Source organism: Lytechinus pictus, chromosome 17 (assembly GCF_037042905.1).
Source record: "Lytechinus pictus isolate F3 Inbred chromosome 17, Lp3.0, whole genome shotgun sequence".
Classification (NCBI taxonomy): Eukaryota; Metazoa; Echinodermata; class Echinoidea; order Temnopleuroida; family Toxopneustidae; genus Lytechinus; species Lytechinus pictus.
In genome coordinates this window covers 4,452,995-4,473,385 of record NC_087261.1, presented here as the reverse complement: position 1 = coordinate 4,473,385, position 20,391 = coordinate 4,452,995, and the positions used below count along the sequence as shown (strand labels likewise).

At 35.6% G+C, this 20,391-nt stretch overlaps 1 protein-coding gene across 1 annotated transcript; it reads left to right on the top strand.

Annotated features, from left to right (window-relative positions):
* The first annotated feature begins 3,320 nt into the window (after positions 1-3,320).
* LOC135157343 (elongin-C) lies at positions 3,321-12,522 on the top strand. The gene is made up of 4 exons (XM_064112562.1): positions 3,321-3,429; positions 5,883-6,073; positions 8,058-8,106; positions 9,858-12,522. Exons 2-4 carry the CDS (start codon positions 5,911-5,913, stop codon positions 9,997-9,999), a joined length of 354 nt encoding a protein of 117 aa, XP_063968632.1. The 5' UTR covers positions 3,321-3,429; positions 5,883-5,910; the 3' UTR covers positions 10,000-12,522.
* The last annotated feature ends 7,869 nt before the right edge of the window (positions 12,523-20,391 follow it).

Sequence of the window (20,391 nt, the reverse complement as noted above, 5' to 3'; positions counted from 1 at the left end):
TTGGCACCAAAGGGGTCCCATAGCCCCGCCCCCCCCCCCCCCCGCCTCGATAAAAAGGGGGAAATCGGAGAAAGGAGAGATGATGAACGGAAGGCAAAGAATGGAAAGAGAGGAAGAAATAAAAATAAGGCCGCGGGACATGCAGGGAGAGGGTCAAATATATTTCCAATTAATATATTGAAATCGAAAGTGAGACAAAGAAGTGAGATAGAGAGAGGGAGAGAGAGGCAGAGAGAGAGGGGAGAAATTAAAGAGAAAGAGAGGAAGGGAAACGGAGAGGCGAAGAAAAGAATATGGGGGGAAAGGGGAGAGTTGTATAAAATACAGAACAGCCTAAGAGGTGGATATAGGAGGACAATGTTTGTTTTATTTGTCGTTTTATTAAACAGAGAACCCCTTTCAATTATAAAAACTGCTCGACCAAGGAGACCTGTATAAACACACATCTAAAAACATGACAAAACAATAATACATGTAATAGTAAGCCATAATAATCAATGAGAAAGAACAAAAAAAAGTAAAGGCTATTATTATTTTTTTTCATTCCTATAATTTCCAACAAAACAAGATATTTCTGATAAAAATTAGTTATGTTTTTCTATGTGATATAGATCAGTGGGTGCTATACACAAGCTAGGGTCGGCCACCGGTCAATCATGATATTTGAAATATTGGGGGGGGGGGGAGGACGGAGAAAGGGAATTAGGAAACGAACAGATAAGAAAAAAGACCTTCAAAAAGATAAATATTGTTCGCTAGAAATTAATATGAAGGCCTTTGAGGCTACCTTTTCTATGATTCAAGGATTAAGGACTATCATATAGGGGGACTATATCGATGTGTAGGAATTTAGATCTAAGTCACTATAAACAAAGTCAGTGAACAATAAAGGCCTACAACTGTACAATGAATTTGGTTCTTTCTGAACCCGAAAACAACAATAATATAGGCCATGTCACCTTTTCGGTATATCGGCCCACTTGCCGACCATGATTGGTACTTACTATACTAATTAGTACGTACTCAATAAGGCGCTCGTCCTAACCATTGGCGGCGGAAGCAAACAAATTTAGGGGGTCCACCTGAAATTTTTGAAAAAATTGACAAGCTTATTGACAAGTTTCGGATCAACAGAAATTGTATGGGGGGGGGTCCCCCACCTCAAATCTAGGGGGGACACGACCCCCGCCCCCCCCCCTTCTGCCGCCTATGGTCCTATAACCCCGGCCAAGCTCGTCTACCGATTCCGGTGCTCACAATTATTTGAGATTATTGTCTTAACTGCCAATTAACCTCACCTGGGTTGAGTACAGCACATTGTGAATACATTTCTTGTTGAAGGAAAATTACGCCATATTATAGCCATCAGGGCCCTGCGTGGGAACGATTTTTTTTACAGGAGGGGGGGGTGATGTAAATTTGAAAAGAAAGTGGAAAAAAGGTTTTGCCCCCCAAAAAAGTTTTCACTAAAATAATAAGGGGGCATTTTTGGTACATTTTTCCATGTTTACAAATCTTCAAGAATACCCGGGGGTGCTGAGTGTGAAAAATAATACACGCAGCACCACCAAGGAAACTTTTGGGGTACTAATTCACCACCCCGCTTCCCAGGGCCAGTCATAGCTAGGATTCGAACCCACGACCCCGGTGTTTCAAAGTCCGAAGACTAATCCACTAGACCACAACGCTCCACAAAAAGGACAAAGATAAGGACTCTTATGGGAAACCCTTTTTTCACCCTCGATCTCAATTGAACCCTTATCGAGATAATTACAATTTCTCATACATGTACAAAATGAAATACACATCAATATGATAAATGAACGAAAATAATTATATTGTAGGCCTATTATCGTGACAAAATTTGTACAATATAATGGATGAATAATCCATGAATACAAACAGAAATCAATTAATTTCACTTGCACGTGTAGCCCTCATCACAAAAAATAGAACAATGAGACAAAGACAACATGATCAATGAGAGCTCGAATGGCGAGCTGATCTTCGATCATTGGGTTCAGTTACTCCAGTATAAGCACTTTTTGTCATTTATCTAACTAAGTGAATAATGCGACCGCGAAGCGCCTGCTAATTTCTGAAAAGAACCGTTATGCATAAACAGGGCCGCGGAACGGTTTTCAAAGTGGGGGGGGGGGGGGGGGGGGCTGAGCCAAAAAATCACAATCATATGGTCATTTTTACGTTTTTGTACATGGTTTTGGAAAAAAGTGGGGGGCTGAAGCACCCCCAGCCCCCCGCTTCCGTGGCCCCTGCTAAATAATCTTTTAGGAGGGCAAATAAATTCAGACCTGCCCGAACATTTTGAGCATCATGTTATCCTCATAATCTAATTTACAGATGAATATTAATTAGTGCGGAGCAAGAAACCGAGCTAAAGTTTTTGTTTGTAAATTTATTATTTTAGCTTCCTTTCCATTTCCCCCACCTGGCGCAAAGATGGTGTTGGGGGCTGGGGCCATAGACCCCCACATTTTTCACGATCAAGAAAATAATAGAGAGAAGGGTGAAATGTAATATCATTTTCTGAACGTTATATCAAAATCTATCACAAAATTAGATTTTTGTCAAAAAAATGTCTTCGCTCGATTGCAACTTTTTGCCAATTTTGCACGTCTGGCGCCCCCTCAAAACTTTTGGCTCATATCATGCCAATGATATTCCCTTCATAGTCATTCCTTTTTCCTTGGCAATAGTTCTAATTCTTCCTTTATTTTTTCTTCCGCTCCCTTATTTAATGGCCAAGCTAGGGCTCTTATTTTGGGGGCGAAGTCGCCTGGGCCCCTGAGAATTTTTTTACCTGTTATTTAAATTACAGATCAGCGATATAGCTATAGATCAGGCCTAATGGGTTTTGAAAAATGAGGGGGCACAATTAACATGGCGTGAGCAAGGTCTTAAAGTCCTGAGCGAGCAAAGCGAGCGAGAAAAAAATTCAAAAGATTCAAGTTTTTCCCAGAGTTTTTCTCAATTAATGAACATATAGGCCACAATAAACAGCTAGTGATACCACTTCATTTCCATAGTGAACTATATCTAGTACATGAACATTATAGTTATCGCATTCCTTTAATACATCAAACTCAAAGAATTAAGGGAACAAATAATTAGATAAAAATCGAGGAAGAAATACTAAAAGAGCGCGCAGGATTAGGGCCCTGTTACATGAAATTTTAATAATTGATTGTAGGTTGGTATCGATCATTAATGTCATTGATTATTGCGTATGATCAATTGTAAAAATCAATCCTTTGATCAATTACTATTGACTGTGTAACAAGCCCTGATGAGGAAAGTATCGTACTTCTGTATTGTGCACTGCACTGTATCGCGTGGCCACCATTATTGGAAACCGGCGTTTATGTTTTCATTCAATGACGATCACTGCGGTGTGGCCAGCAACGAGTTGTAAGTATTGTTTGATTTGGACTTTAAAACTTTTTGTTTATATCTGCATAAGTTGATTTTGTGATTTTGTTGTGATCTTTCAATGCTTTTGAGAATGCACTGTGTGAAATATTGAATATTTGTAGGAAACCGGTATTCATATGTCTTTCTCTTCGACTTTCGTGGCGCCTTTCGCTCTTTCGCGATTGCATTGGATTGCATGCACTGCCCTGCACTAGCAGTGCCAGTAGCGCTTGCCTTGCCCTTGTACTGTGACTGTGTCTGAGCTGTGTGGCCTGACTGTACTGTGTGTGTTGCCTTTGTCGTTATGGTTGACAATATAAATAGTTTACAGTTTTTACTCTTGAGAATGATTAATGTGGAAAATGCAAGTGTGACAATTTCCGTGTTTGGTCTGTAAGGCAAGCTACTTTGTAAATGGTAAAAGTATGAAATTAGGGCATTGAATTATCATGATTATGAAATTACGAATTACCGTTCACTTCGTACAATATTACATTTACAGGGCTAACTTTACAGCAGTGCTTTATTCAGTTCAGTCAAACGCACATTTCCCTATTTCCACCTCCATTCATTTTTACAGAAGTGCGCGCATAAAAATTGACAAGCGGTTCCTGAAACCACGATTTGGCCAAAATTAGTAGATCTACCATATTTTAATATCGTGAAATATAAATGAGTCACTAGACCTTAAGTTTTGCTTGCATTTTTTTTCTTCAGCGCTGGTGACAACTTTCCACTCCCATTGACATTGTAATAATAGTCATGATAGTGAGTTATGTATTACTGACCGGCCTTGTATTCCTGAACGCGTGCATTTACACATTAAAAAATAATTTAAATCATACTTAAACAACAATTGCCGGAAGGGAATTTGAATCAAAAGATGATGAAAAAGGGTCAAAGACTCAAAGGCAAAACACATTTTCAAAGACAGTCTTTATTTTCTCAAAACAACAAAATATGGCCAAAATACATACATGTATAGCTGATCAGTGATTTTGTGCATCTTCCAATATTTCCCACAGATACCATTTTCAAGTGACTCAATTATTTCCCATGCAAATAGGAGTGTAATCAAAATCTGATATTGTAAAAATAACTAGATCTCACTGATCTTGGCAAAATCTTTATTTTTTGTAGGTATTTGTGTATTAATGGAGGAAGTTTGATGAATTTTAAGAAAATGTTGTGTGATTTTTTTCTAAATCTATTCAAAATCGATGGAAGATGAAAATCTGATTTTAGCCATCTTAAAAGACCAGTCTACCCCAACAAGAAATAGTGAGGGATATCATCGACTCTCATTTGCATGTCACTAATTTGTGCATATTCTGTGAAAAATAAGTGAAACATAAAAATGTCATATGCAACTTATTTTACATCTGATTTTGATGGAATTTAAAGTGTTTCACTGTTTGGCTTGTTGGATTTTTCTCTATTGATTCACATCAACACTTTTCTGGGGTGGACTTGACCTTTAAACTTCAAAGATATTTTTATGTTTTCCAAATTGATCCCAAACCAGCAGAGTACAGCAAGCCTGCATACAGACTCAAACCAAGTCATGACATATGAGTGTAGACTAGATCAATATGAAATTAGAAAAACAAAACAGTCGGAGAATGTTATTTATCTTCAATATTATTTATGTAAGAGAAATTGGGTGAAATTTGTGGAATTAGTAAAAACAAATTGCTTGCCCCCCAAAACATAGGAATAGACACCAAAACCAGAGAAAAAGACTACCAAATAAAAAAGTTGTGGCCAAAAAATGTGATTTTGGGGGGCTTTGGCGGCCATTTTGGATTTTGGCCTGGTACGCTCGTTTCTCGGACCTGAGACAAAGAATATTGTCATTTCATGTTGAGATAAGGTACAAGGAACACAAAAAAAAAACTGTTGCCACAGTAAAACAAAAAATCACCCATTTATAGTCCACTCCTAATTATTTATGGAGAACCATTAAAATCATTTAATAGGACTCTCTGAAAGTAATAAAATTCAATAATATTAAGTCATCTGATAACATTTTTTCATCAAACCCTTTTATAGAGAACTACAAAAAATACAAAATGATAATTGTCTGTGGGGATCAGTATAAGATGTCATTATGTAGCCAAAAAGTAAACCCGTTCCCAAATTATATCCTGTTTCACTGATTGGCAAATCATCTGAAAAAAAGCAAAGGGGTCAAACTTGTGTTAGACATTCACAAACCCAAATTCCCTGATGGTTTTAAAAATATTATTAGATGAGTCTCGATCTAATGTGGACAAAAACGGAATGAGGAGTATGGCTTTGGACATGTCAGAGTCCCCCCCCCCCCCCATGCTACAACCTCCTATAGTGTCATGGTTATCTAGTTTACACAGCTTCCCATTCTGCTGTCGGGCAAGAAAGAAGCTAATCCAATGCAAAGTCCTCAGCTTAGATCCTCCTTTTTTTTTCAGAACATAATCCTGTAAAATAAGCATCACCATGGCCGATAACAAGGATTGTGACGATGACAAGATCTACGGCGGCTGTGAAGGGCCTGATGCCATGTACGTCAAACTGGTATCGTCAGATGGTCATGAATTCATTGTGAAAAGAGATCATGCACTCACATCAGGCACCATCAAAGCTATGTTGAGTGGACCAGGTAAGAAATGTAGCCAGTAGGAAATTGATCCCAGAGAGAAAGCCACTTGTTCTACACCCACTTTGTGTACTATCCGTTTGGTCTCGACCCTCATCCTATGCCATCATCAACCTGATCATCTAAATATTTCATCTACTTGCCACCTTGTCCAAAGAAGCATAATTTCCAGTTTTAAAAGCTGTTTTATAGGTAAAGAGATCATGCACTTACATCAGGCACCATCAAAGCTATGTTGAGTGGACCAGGTGGGTGTTTCATAAAACTGTTCGTAAGTTAAGAGCGACTTTAAGAACGACTGGTGATCATTTCTTGTGGTAGAGTATATACCAAATGTTCATTGGCGATGGTTTAGCGCGTAAGAAAGGATCACCAGTCGTTCTTAAAGTCGCTCTTAACTTACGAACAGCTTTATGAAACGGACCCCAGGTAAGAAATGTAGCCAGTAGGAAATTGATCCCAGAGAGAATGCCACTTGTTCTACACCCACGTTGTGTACTATACGTTTGGTCTTGACCCACATGGTCTAATCCTATGCCATCTACCTGATCATCTAACTATTTCATCTACTTGCCACCTTGTCCAAAGAAGTATAATTTCCAGTTTTAAATGCTCTTTTATAATAAGTATCCATATGTTCTACATATTGACTACAGTGTATGGATTGTTAAGAACCAAATTTTCAAATGACAAAGTACAAAATGATATGTGGACAAAGCGGAAATTAGATCATTCGGACATTATAATAAATGACAGCCAAAGTTCGTATCGACTACTGTAAGTGATGGACCAAACAGCATGCAGGTTGAGAGTAGACCAAGTGGGTTAATCCATGATGATGTTTATGATCTGAAAATGAGACCATCTGCTAGTAGATCCAAGTGAATAATAACCAATCCCAAATATTCACACATCAACATGCCTGTAGAACCTCCCACAGGTACTATTATAACAAGTACTAGTATTCAAGGACATGTGTATTAAATACAGTTTAGTCTGCAATAGTTGATCTTCTCTATAGATGTCAATTAATGCTGGAGTCAAAGTGTTTTTCTGACAAGATTTATATGCAAAATATAATTTGAGAAGTATGACAGATTCCTGTGTGTTGATTTTAGACTGAACCCTACCAGGGGCTAACTTGATCCATATTTTATTCTAGATTTCTTTTTGTTTGGCAGTCAGTCATAATTGGCTATTTTGCCATACACTGATGAATTTCCTTTTAATTTATATATTTTTTATATAATTTGAATTATATGAAGGGGGGGGGGGGGGCAATGAATGAACAGAGGTGACTTTTTTCAATGAACTATGGAAGGGTAAGCCAAGTTACTCTAAAGCCCGCTGCACAATACCTGAATCACTTCGATGAAATTTTTTTTTTACAAATCACATTTTCATTAAATTATAAAATTCCAGAAGTAAAATGATTTCATTTGAAGTTGATAAATGCTAGGAATACTAAAACCGACAGTCCTGCATTGCTGCAATGAAAGCCTTGTCGTCAGAGTGAAGTTCAAATCGGTTTCAATTCGCAGCCTATGATGACGTTATTACAATGTGGAAATGGATTTGATGTCATTCCTACAGGGAGGTTTGAAATAGGCTAGAATTTTTATTTTTAGTATTCATACCACTATTCTGGACTTTGATCATTCAAATTTTATAGAGCGCTATTGCAATTTCTTTGAAAATTGGTTTGCAATGGATTGTGTAGTATGCTGTTTGCTAAGATTTAGGTTAGGGGGCTTTATATGGGATACCTTAACATTCTCCATCAAGTTTTATTAATGTTATGCTTACATCAAGAACTACTTAGTGATTATCTTTCCATAAGGGTTTGGTAATGCAGACTAGTTTGTCAATGTTAAATGTTCGTTTACAACGGACTATTTTCTCATTTTATTCTTACGCTCACAATTGACTACTTGGCACGTTCTGTTTATAGATATATTAAGTTTGACATTATTTTCCTATTTTGCAGGACAATTTGCTGAAAACGAAACAAATGAAGTACATTTCAAAGAGATCCCGTAAGTAACTGAGTATTGACCTTTATTTTCTTATTGTAATATATGTGATTGGTGAAAAGATAATCTTCACTTTATTAATAGCCATTTTGAAAATTGTGATTTCCTGGTTGGTTAGGGAATCAGTGTATTTGAATAACGTTCCTTGATTAATTTTGATTTTTGTTATGTCCCTTGTTATACATTCTCTCTATAATTGCATTTGATAGTGAAAGAGTTTGTTTTGAACAATGCAAACTTTGCAAAGTACATGCATGACAACATTTTCAAGATAATTCTTCTGCATGGTACTTAAATTAAATTTTATAGCAAAGTATAACTTGAAGTTTTAATTCCATGTGATGAAAACTTGGGTCAGCTGCTCATGAAGCAAACCGTCCATTTCTAATTCTTCCCTGCCAGTTTACAATGGCTTTGAAGATTCGCTTTTGGACAACACTAAACTCCAGATCAGAGAATTTTGTTTTCTACATATATTCAAATCCATGAATCTATGTATATAGAAACTTTTCTTTGTGCACATTTCTTGTGGCAAATGATTATAATTTTGTTGACATAAGATTTCAATCTAATTAGTTCACATTGTCAGGGAGCAAGTTTTGGGTCGCCTGCTCAATTTCTTAGATTTTTTTATTGGTCAAGTTGGGAGTATTGGATTTTTTTAAAGGAATGTAACATGTAGTCTTGCAAGTACATGTAGGCCTATTTGCGAAAAGGAATAGTGCCATACTGGGTGCTTAAATAGAAACCTCTGTTGTGGATAAGATTTTAACAATGATCATGAGCCTTCAAGTTCTTTTCATGTTATTTACGAAGAAGGATAAAAGGCTAAAAGATCCACCTAAAAATGCCGCTCTCCAAATGCCCTAAACATGAAAAATATGGCAATTGAAGTGTTCAGACTGCAAAATTGTCCATAATTACATGTAATATCCCGATGTGTAGTGCGTGTCGCTCTCAGAAAACTTCTTTCATTTTCATCTTCTTATCTTTTGTGTGATTCCTAAATTTGACTGCATACACTAATTCTTTTGTGTTTTTAATTATTCACTTTGAGGCAGTTTCTTCAGTTATTCATTTCCATGACGAGTACATATTAATGCTACTCTTCATTGTAACCTTAAGGTTGTATCTACATATATTCATTTCCAAAAGATTAATGTAAAATAGAAGAAATGTTAAGTGATGTTGAGATTGAGAACAATAACAATTAAAACCTCAAGTTTTGCTACCACCACTCTAGCACAAGTCAGTGCTCCAGTTTATTTTGTATATTTGGAAACAGTTAGTGGTGATGATATGAATGCTTTAATTGATTTACTTTGGGATTTTACATGTACATAATAATGTATATTTGGTTTTGATTCTGGCAAATAAAGATACCTGCATTTTTTTTCTTTTTAGTTTGAAAATAGGCCTATTTGTCAATCGTAGAATGGGCTGAATATGCAAGATATAATTTTTTTTTTTAGCTTTCTGATATTTACCGGTACTTAATTTGTAAAATAGGTGTGCATGCATAAAAACCTTAGAAAATGATATAGAAACATTACAAAGAGATTTATTGAGAGATAATTTTTTTTTCCCTTGGGGGGGGGGGGTGTTGCATTTTCTGTCAGGGCCTTTACAATCAGATATCAACTATTACAAACTAGATCACATGGTTATTCCTTAAGTTTATAGATTGACTCGACTTGTTCCGATGTCATTAAATTTATTTCCTGTTTTGCTTTGATTTGTTTGTGTATAATCAGATCCCATGTGTTGTGCAAGGTTTGCATGTACTTCACATACAAAGTACGCTACACCAACAGCTCCACGGAAATCCCAGAATTCCCCATTCAAGCAGAGATTGCCCTGGAACTCCTCATGGCCGCCAACTTCCTGGACTGCTAGGTCAGAGGTCACATCTCTCAAGGCGAGCGGACGGACTGGATAGATCAACGGAACAACTTCTTCTCTGTTTTTGAGTTGTTGTGTCAGCATCTATAGGCCTACTGCATGGTATATAAATATTTTACAGATTGGCCAAATTAGGATTGATGCAAACAGGTAAATTAAAGGAGAATGAAACCCTTGAAACCAGCTGAATCCATATCAAAGAGAAAAATCAAAGGAACACATTGTTGAAAGTTTGAGGAAGATTGAATGAATAATAAGAAAGTTATGAGCATTTGAATATTGAGATCACTAGTGCCATGTAGATCCTCCTATCGGCAATGCGACCAAGATCTGTGATATCACACACGTACAACTCCCTCATTACTTTAGTACTTATTTCACTTATATTCTCACTTTTATAGAGTCTATCACAAGGTGAGGTGTTCTCTTTATGAGATGACAAGTACAGAGGTTTCACAACATTATATCATTGATGAATCGTTTGTCATATGATTAGAATGAGCAAAAAGAAATGTTTTGGGGTATATTTTCAGTGTCCAAATGGGAGAGTTGTACGTGTGTGACATCACAGATCTTGGTCGCATTGCCAATGGGAGGATCTCCATAGCATTAGTGATCTCGACATTCAAATGCTCATAACTCTTCTATTGCTAGTCCTATTTTACTCAAACTTTTGTTGATCTTATTCTTTGATTTTTCTGCTTTCACAAAAGCTAACTTGCTCCAAGAGTTTCATTCTCCTTTAAGAGCCGAATATTCAGAGAGTTAATGTATCACACATTTGCATCTATTTTACATATAATGTAATACCGCATAGAATTCATGACTCATAAATGCATGAAGTTACATATCATAGGCCAGTTATATTGCAGTCCTATGATCCTATATATTCTGAGGAATAAGGGGGACTGGTTCGCCAATATTTTACAAACTTGTATAGTTTTTTATTCAAATACAGTGATGATATAATAAAAACATATAAATAATCTGCATTTTTTAGTGGCACCATAAAGTGAAAGTGCCAGTCTTTTAGTAAAAGCCTGTTTTGTATGGCTATCGAGATAATCAGTTGAATTTACAAATTTTAAGAGCAGTTCTGAGTCTAGCATTGAAGAATTTCAGCTTTAAAGGGCGGGAAGAGTGGTGGGTCAATGAACAAAATATACATGTAGAAGGTTCTGAAATTATACCATTTAACTGGGTTCTGTCAAATAATTTGATTAATTGAAATAATCAGAGGTTGATTCATACAAGATAGACTGTATTTCATAGCTTGAAATCTTGTCAAAGTAGGAGAGCGTTATAAGAAGTTTTCCATAGGTAACTTTAATGTTGTATGCAGTACATACAGTGTATACACATATGTGATTTACTCCATATTTTGGGTGGTTAGAATGTTCTTGTTTTGTTTTCCTATAAAGCCATGTTTACTAAAAAAATAATATCTACATGTATGTTTATTAATCAGATACAAACCAGGGCTCATGAGTATATTAACTGCTTACTGGCAGTGCTATATGTACTGTAAACAAATAGTGACTCTTTTGATGGGCAATATAAGCAAATAATATCCATTGGAGAAGGTGATGTGACAAATTATAACCTCAAAGGTGGGCTAGGTGTAGCTGTCCATCTGGAGCTATAATGCTGAGCATTGAAAGCCAGAATCTCATTGCTGTATCTCATCTACCGGTAATCGACAGAAACCTAATGTGATTAATTGCCTTACGTATTACATCCAGCTTGTTTTCAAAATGTCTATTCATTTTAATCTTGAAATACATGTACATATAACTTTACTTGGTCACCCGGTCTGCATTTTTATGTACTGCAAAGAGTCCTATAGTAAATTTCATATACAGTCAATGATCAGTTGATAAGAAGACAATCTTTTTTGTGAAATTCAAAGTGTCTTGCATTTAGCTAGTCAAAACTACTTATTCATCACATTTTTTAAAATTAGAGATAGAAATATTTTTTCTTCAAAATCAAATGTAAAAATTGCAAACTCCAGAACCCCAAAGATTAACAATCTTGATGTTAGTTTCGCATCAAGATTCTTGCCCAAATTTTCATGTAGTGTAGGTGTGTTAATAGTATTAAAGAATGTACATAATGGTGAATGATGATAACTTGATGTGCATTATTATATTGTATACATTAGAAGTTTGTTATATTTGACATGAAATTCAGAGGTGATCTGTTCAGAAGAATACACAAATGTAAATCTGTTAAATACTCTGTCTTTGCCACAGCGGATTTGTAGTGAAAAATTCTTCCATAGTCCCATGCATGTTAGTTTGTGTGATAAAGCATGCTTAATTCAACCTACATGTAAAACTGCTTTTATCCATAATGTTTATGGGCTGTATTTGAGCTAACATGGTAATTGGTAATGCTAAGCTGTGAAATCAACCATATCATGTGAAAATGAAATGTTTCTCTTAATTTCAAAGTGGTATTTCATGGACATCTCCAAATAACAAAGCAGTTTAGTATCAAAAGAAAGGGGGGGGGGGCAAAGAAGGAAAACCTGCTATATTTCATATTTGCCATGTCAAGTGACATAAGGGTTACATGAAGTCCATGATGAAACGGCATAAGGTGGACTAATGCAAGAGTTTTCAGAATTTATTTTTTTTGTTTTTGTTTAGGAGCACCGAACTGTAAATTGATGATTATTTGATACAGCAGCAAAAATGTTGATTAATCCATGTAATTTGTAGCATGGCCCCATTATTCTCTTAGACAACCATACAATAGAATAAGGAGTAATATGCTATTGACATGGTCGGTGTTGAAATATGAATGTGATATTTATCAATGCATTTTCTTCAAATTGCTTTTTATCTCGAATGACAGGTTGTATTTGTATTACTTTCTGTATAGAGGATACATGTATTTATTAGCATTGCTAGAAATGACCTACCACAATCTTCACATTGAAATCTTTAATACTGCATAGTTTCAGGTACCAAGATGTTTGGTTTATATTCCAAGATCATGATGCATGCTGTGCGTGTCTACTGTCCTGTACGTGTATTGAGTTATGTGATGTGCTATTTTATGTACATGACTCTTGTCAAAGTTAGTTTTGAGACGAGGCTTCAGGGCACTGTAAGACAGATCTGGACCTTGTCTTATAAGGAGTTATGATTGATCCAATCAATCTCAACTATATATAGAAATCCATCAATATTGTAATTTTACAGGAATTTTGCACAATGTCCTCTTTATAATTATAAACAAGGAAAAGCACATTGGATTTTCAAGAAAAAGATGAATGTATGAATAGTCACCATATGTAGAAAGTATTTTGAACAAACATACATTGTAATTGTTGACGTTGCTTGCTTTCTATAGTTGTGGATGATTGGATCGATGCAAGTCTTTTTATGATGGGCCCTTATCGCGAGGCTGATTTTTATGCTTTATGACATTGTGCTGTGCTGTTAGGCATACACATTTAATATATGATCAATTTCTAACCTTTGTGTTAAAAGCCCCATTTCACAAGATGTAGCCTATAACGTCATGGGTTGTTTTTTTTTGTCAGGATATGACGAGGATGCAATCTGAGGTTTTGGTGACCTTTGACCTCTGTACTGGAAATGGGTTTCTAGTCTTCTTACTTCCTCCTATTATACACTGTTACATGATACACCCATAATGTATATTTTCTGTGAAATGAAGGTAAATTGGCTCTGCTTTGTCAAGTAAGGGGGGGATATAGGAATTGAGGAGAAAAAATACCTCCAGAGAGAACTTTATATGACTTTTGTTGTTTGAGAATTCTGTGCTTTAAATCAGCTTGGAGGAGTAATGATATTCTGCTTGGATATTGGACCATGTCAACATACATGTAAAATACAGTATATCTCTGTAGTGTAAAACCTGTGTCGTGTGTTTTTGGAGGGGAAGGAGGAGTGGGGTGGTGGTGGGATGGAAGGGGGGGGGGGGGGCCGGGGGGGGGGGGGTTGTAATGCACTTTGGATACCACAGTTGCCCATGAATACAAACTACATCAGAGACTGAGTCATTGAATGAGATCCGGGCTCTTTTACATGGAGACATACACTTGATTACATATTGACTACCTATTCACAACCATAATTGTTGTTTTTTGTACATGGTTTGCTTTATGGACTTATAGTTACAATTAATTGTAATTGATCATGTCTTTTTTCGATGTGGCAGGGCTTTAGTTTGAGCTTAATTCAGCTGCATATGAGATTACGATTACAAATGCAACAGCACGCGCTCGAAGTGATTAGAATATGCGACATTCTTTGGGCATCAATACTTATTTGATTGAGAAAGTAATGAAGGACATACTGTTCATAAATACACCAGGGGGCCGTTTCATAAAGCTGTTCGTAAGTTAAGAGCGACTTTAAGAACGACTGGTGAACCCTTCTTACGCGCTAAACAATTGTCAATTCAATATACCATTTACCACAAGAAAGGATCACCAGTCGTTCTTAAAGTCGCTCTTATCTTACGAACAGCTTTATGAAACACCCACCTGTACTTGTAAATGGGTATACGGAAGTGTGGCTATACCCATATAGAATCCGGAGTTAGGCTTTGTTATGATTTTTTTCATGATGCCAGTTTTCTTGTGAAAATCTTTGTTTTTCACCTACATGTATATTGTCTTCAGTCTGTGCACGAGGCTACATGTACACATATGCATGAAAAAAAATGTCACATGACTTTTAGGTTCTTTTCAAGCCACCTCTGCATTTACATTGTAGAATGAATAGCAGTCTGTACTACAAGAAGGCAAAGTCCAGGGGGCAAGTGAATCACCAAGCATAGCGATTGATCTTACTGTTGACTTGTATGATTGATAGAACATACTAATCAGTGTAATCAATTGTAAACTTTACAAAATATCAGCCTTATGATCGATTGCTAAACTTTTTATTTTATATGGCCAGGGGTCTCTAACATACATGTATAGCTTAATGATTGATTGTCATGCTAATTTTGACATTTGATTGCAGTGATTATATCATGATAAGAATCAGTATCACAGATCAATCGCTATTAAAGCACTTTATTACAGTGCCCAGATGCGGTTGTGAATGCATCTCTTGTGAAACAATTCATTCCGCCAGTTAAAGTGATTTATTCTGTCATGTTCTGACAATGGAAACTTATTTAAGTCATAATCCGATGGTTAAATGATGCATGCAACCATGCAGAAGACAGCATTTTCTTCTTGGTTTGCCTCTACCTGGCTATACACAGCATTCTTTCAGCACTTAAGGCAGAGAGATAGAGAGATTCTGGGTATTTATATTCATACGAGTTATTAATCATAGTAATTGTAATCAAAATATCTGTAAATTATGATGTTCTTTACTGTACATAATACAAAACAAAATATATGAGCTGAACAGTGGTCATATGAATAACAAGATTTGTCTCAAGTTATTTCTCAAGAAAACTAATTATGCTGGAATTTTTTTTCTCCAATTTTCAACGAAGCTCTGAGGTTTTGAATAGAGTAATGAGTGAAAGGAAGGAGATTTTTTTTTGTAGCCTAGCATTAGTTTATTTTATTTTTTTTGCACCTGTGTATGTTTGTGTATTTGTATTTATGCAGAGTGATTGCTGTACCTCTATTATCTGTGTGTCAGTTTGTCACGTGTCTTAATGGCTACTCTAAAGTGTAAAAGGATTTTATGCAGTAATTCTTGAATATGTAGCCCTTACCGGCAGGGGATGGGGGGGGGGGGGGGGTGCTGAAATCATGAATCCACTAAGTGGGAGCAAAATCTGCAAAATGTTTGAATCAAATCTTCCCTAATGGAAAGGGGGAATGAGAGGGGTTCAATGCCTCTTACCTTTGCAAATTATATCCAGCTCTTGCTATTTTAAGTATTTTATTGAAGAAAATAAAATGCCCCTGCATTCCCACCCCCCATTCTCTACCTGTTGCTAGGGAAGATGTGTTGAAGACACCCCTCCCCTAGCAACAAGACTCAAACAAATATGTGAGGGCAATTTTTTATAAATACTTCTTTTAAAGAAAAAGAGTTAGGATATCATTTCCAGCTGTTTAATCAAGTAACTTACTGTGTATTGATATTTGACGTATAGCATTGCATTTATACCAAATTGAATCAATACACATGTGTTGTAGTATATTGTTGGAATGTAGCCTAAATGGTATTGTGTATTTCCATTTGTATACATGTACTAGGCTTGGGATATATTATTTGTAATGAAGTCGGAATACATTTAGCCATTTTCCAACAAGATGCTTTTGAATTTTCTGCAAAAATGATATCATTAAGGATCATAGGTAACATAATTCTGCATGAAAGTAGCTGATAATAATCATTTCAGTTTCCCCTTAGTAATTGCTTATGTGTTAATCAATTATATTATGTCAATATGTATTCCAGTGCACTATGTTGTATACAGATGAATTACAAAATATTACTTTGACTTGTTTTCCCTCTTATTTTTTTATTTTTATTTTGTTGTAACACATGTTCATTTCATTGTGGTGATTTGTGATATGGTTCTTTTAAGTTATTTTGTAATGCAATAATAAAAATTGTTTCTAGACTTTTCCCCTTTCAATGGTATCCTTATGCTGTACTTTTCTTGTTGTGCACACTTTTACTTCTATCAACACTAAACTATACATGCAGACCTGCCAACCTCTGGGAATGAAAAATTGTATTTTGTGATTAAAAAAATGTATTTTCCCCCAAAAAAAGTGTATTTCATAATGGAATGCGTGGTGCACTTGCTCATCGCAGCGCTCAAGCTGCATGCAAGCTAAAATACGCACAGCTCTTGCAGATGAAAAAAAAACATTGAAACATGTGTATATCTCACCCTGGTTTAACAAAATGATTGAAAAAAAAACATGTTACCTGAAATTACATTGATCTAATAACCATATTTGTGTAAGTTTTATGAAATAGAGACAGATGATTTTTTTCAATGGAATCCGATTTTGTAAAAGAAAAAATTACTAAATACGCCCAAAACATACTTGTTGTCAGGTCTGTACATGTATATCATGATTTTATTGTGGTTTTATCATCACAGACACTAATGAAAGTATGAAGCTATATTCTTTCAGTGTGTGGTAATAAATTAGCAATGCATCATTAAGCATAATACAAAGGATTACCCTATTCATATACATCAGCTATCTGCAAAAACCTTGCAAATACATTTCATGCCGCCAATGATGTATACGAATGAGGTTCGTGAATTTCCAGTATTTTGTTGCTTTTTCTGGATAACACTAGACAAAATGTCGCAATATTCTCGGAATTACTGACAATTTCCTGATATTACCATAATGACATATATAGACCATTTCACAAGTGTTGTGGTTTTTTGTAGATAGAAAATATGCTATCATTTTATTGTTACGAAATAATTTCCTTTCTGACATAGAAAAACTAGCTACACTCTACTTTAGTAGATGACAATCGTTGGCCTTGTACATATACATCAGGCATGGATTCAGCCAGATTAGACACAATACCACCTGAGAGGCCATGTCGTTTTTTGTAGAAAAGTCGGCCTCTCGAAAACTATTGTCCATTCTGGTTGGATCTCTGTCTAGTGTAGATAACTGCTTTTACATAAAAAAACAAATGTTCATACATACCTCCGCCTAATGGGATGTGTATATAAACTTGGGTTTTCAGAAAATGCTTGCTGATATGCATCGGTGATATTATCGTAATATCGGTGTATATACACAGTATATGAGACATGATAGAGAAGATAAAGCACTTTCAATGGATTTATGTAACTATCTAGGTGTGTTGCCATGTCATTCTTGAACGTCTTCCCAAGTTCAGGATTAAAAACAGCACCTGAACTGGACTAGTGGGTGTTTCATAAAACTGCTCTTAAAAGTATGCATGACTTGAAACAAGACTGGAATATGTTGTACATGTAAGTTGCTGTCAGATGCACAGGGATACATCATGTACCAAAAGAAAGGATCACCAGTCATGCGTAAAAGTCATTTGTAACTTACAGTGTTATGAAACCCCCACCTGGGGGTGTTTCACAAAGATTTAAGTCACACTTAAATCCCTAGTTGCGCGAAGATTGGACAGTACATAGAGCGCGCAGTGAAATGCTTGGGAAGAGCGCCCCATAGCGTTAAGTAAACCTTCGCGTATTGCCATTTTTGGTTGTGTACAAAACATCTGAGGGAAATGGAGGAGGGGTTGAAGAATAGAAGATTTTTACATTTTAAGATTTTTTTCTTCATTTTTTATATTTTTTATTAGAGATGAATATATTTTAGAGGTTTCTGGGAAAGAAAAAGATGGAATCATCCACATGCGTTGCCCTCTCCCAAATCCCCTTTCTCATTTTACCTATATGTTTTATACTCAGCATCGTGCCAATGTGCGATGGTAATATTCAACACTAGTGGTCACCCTTCCCCATGGGCATTAATCGAGTGTTTAAGAAAATCGCCAAAGTGTCCGATTTTCACACTGACAATGATCTTTGGCGGACAAAACACATGACCACATTGGTCAGATCATGCTAGGAGGATGCACACTACTGTGTATTAATCAATGATGAAGCATATCATGTACGCGTCGGCATCTAAGTGCGACTAAGTCATACTTAAATCTTTGTGAAACGGGGTGAAACACCCCCCTGATCTAGAAAGACACACTATGAGACATTCTTTCCACCTAAACATCACATCTGCCTTTCTCATTGTCTATGACCCATATCACACATACACAAACAGACGTAACACTGATTCTAGTTTACAGTTTATTTCCTCTCTTTGTAAAATGATCAGGTATTTGTAATGTAAACATAAGATGGGCCTATTAAATTTAATGAATGTAAAATTTGGCAAATTATGATCTATAAAAAAGAGAGAAAGAAGGAAAAGGAAAATATAAAACACAAAGAGATATGATTCACCTATAGTTTAAGTTCAAAGAAAGAATGAAAATATAGACAAACATACAATTATGATCAAACATGGATATTTATTTTAACAATTGTTGAAATACATTTTCACATAAGATAAAATGAGATTTTAATAAACTCATATGGAACCTTTCTGAATATTTTATTAAACACAAGTAGATGGATATATATATATAATTGGGGTTATCAAAATCAAAGTACTTATGGATATTGCAGAGAAATACAGCTTTTGAAATCATTTATACTACATGTAATGAAAAATATCTCTTAGAAAAATGGTTGATCCATGATTGACACATGCAATGGCAAGCCTATAACATAAAATGAATTCCCCACAGAAAAGCTGATTTATCTTTAACTTTGTTCTTTTTATTTTAATCAATTTCCAGCTATGATTAGCCCTTTCAAAGAAGAAAAAAAGAATAGTATGCATAAAACAATGACATGAACAGGGTTTTATGCTGATCAACACAGCTAACGGAGTTCTTAAAGAACATTGAAGTACAGGCCACAGAATAAATCAAATCAATGGTAACACAACATTTGCTCCTGCAACATTTTTTCCGGTCAAAATGTATCAGAGGGCACAGGGTTAAAGTTTGTAGGATTGCAATAAAGAGTTTTTGGTTCAGAATGTTAAGATAAGGATTTAGGTTTATTTAGTTTTGGAGGTTAGGTTTTATGCGTGACTAAACATACAGATTTTCCATCGGAGCAATAGTCGTCAGAGCAAATGTCATAGAACAAAATAAACATGTCTTACATCAATCTATAAATGGCAAGATATTAAAATATTTTCTTTGGCAAACAAACATTCCGTGTCTAGCCTAGAAAATGACAAAATATCAACTTAACACGATCGGCTAGTGTGTCAAATAGGGAAGAGCGTGCTCACTGTATATTAAGTTAATGGTAGTGGGGGGGGGTCAAGGATTTTATAATGGAAGTGGGCACAGAAAATGGACCCATTTTGTTCGGCAATGAAGTTTTCCAAGCAACAAAAAAAAATTATCATTCCTAACATGCTTTTAATTTCCATCAAAAAAGATCTGACAAGCAAATATAACTTCAGTCCCTTGTTTAATCAATTGTTCCTTGTTTTACGAACTGGCAGCGAAGCGTACTGCTTGAAATGGGTCATTCGGAGATAAGTACTTCTGAATGATTATTCTATACTTTCAGACAATTGTTTTTCATAAGAAAAATTTTCCTCGTTTTAGGAGCTGGCAGCTAAACGTACTGCTTGAAATGGGTCATTCGGAGATAAGCACTTCTAAATGATTATTTTATAATTTCAGACAGTTGTTTTTTTTTCATAAGAAATAAGTTTACTACCTTCTAATAGAACTTATTTCTAATTCTTGACATTTAGGTAAAATGTGTGTTAGTTTTTGGGAGGGAAAATTAACATCACACGCTTTGAAACTG